The sequence below is a fragment of the Corvus kubaryi genome, unplaced genomic scaffold (genome assembly GCF_017639235.1).
Source record: "Corvus kubaryi isolate FWS band 111438036 unplaced genomic scaffold, C.kubaryi_AGA036_p1.0 37367, whole genome shotgun sequence".
Classification (NCBI taxonomy): Eukaryota; Metazoa; Chordata; class Aves; order Passeriformes; family Corvidae; genus Corvus; species Corvus kubaryi.
In genome coordinates this window covers 3,612,825-3,613,344 of record NW_024581119.1, presented here as the reverse complement: position 1 = coordinate 3,613,344, position 520 = coordinate 3,612,825, and the positions used below count along the sequence as shown (strand labels likewise).

Sequence of the window (520 nt, the reverse complement as noted above, 5' to 3'; positions counted from 1 at the left end):
ACCGCCGGGACCATCCCCTCTCGCCATTCGCGGGGGTCCCACTGCCGGGACCATCCTCTCTCCCACTCGGCGGGCCCAGGGCGCGCCCTGCCCGGGGGTTCGGTGCGTTCCCCCTCCCCTCCCTTGCCCGCCGGGCCCGCCCCCGGCCGGTGCCCCCGCGGAGCCGGGACCGGGCTCGGCAGCACCCCCGCCCCCGGGCCGGCGCCGCCCGGGCAGTGCGCAGGCTCGGCTCGGCTCCGCACACCCCATCATGGCGCTGCGGCGGCCGGAGCTGCTCCGGCTCCTGCTCCTGCCCCTGCTCGGTGAGTACCGCCCGGCACCGCCCGCACCGCCCGGCACCGCCCGCCGCCGGCCCCGCGCCCCGGGGAGCGGGATGCGCTGCTGCCGTCCCGATCGCGGAGTGAGAGAGGGAGGAGGGATGCGCTGCTGCCGTCCCGATCGCGGAGTGAGAGAGGGAGGAGGGATGCGCTGCCCCCGTCCCGATCGCGGAGTGAGAGAGGGAGGAGGGATGCGCTGCCCC

At 78.7% G+C, this 520-nt stretch overlaps 1 protein-coding gene across 1 annotated transcript in view; it reads left to right on the top strand.

Annotated features, from left to right (window-relative positions):
- Window positions 1–204: 204 nt before the first annotated feature.
- The window catches only part of JAM3 (junctional adhesion molecule 3), a 31,709-nt gene continuing 31,393 nt past the window's right edge, over window positions 205–520 (top strand). The window contains exon 1 of the mRNA XM_042034308.1: window positions 205–302. Coding sequence (XP_041890242.1) covers window positions 251–302 — 52 coding nt within the window. The 5' untranslated portion in view covers window positions 205–250. The remainder of the gene's footprint in view (window positions 303–520) is intronic.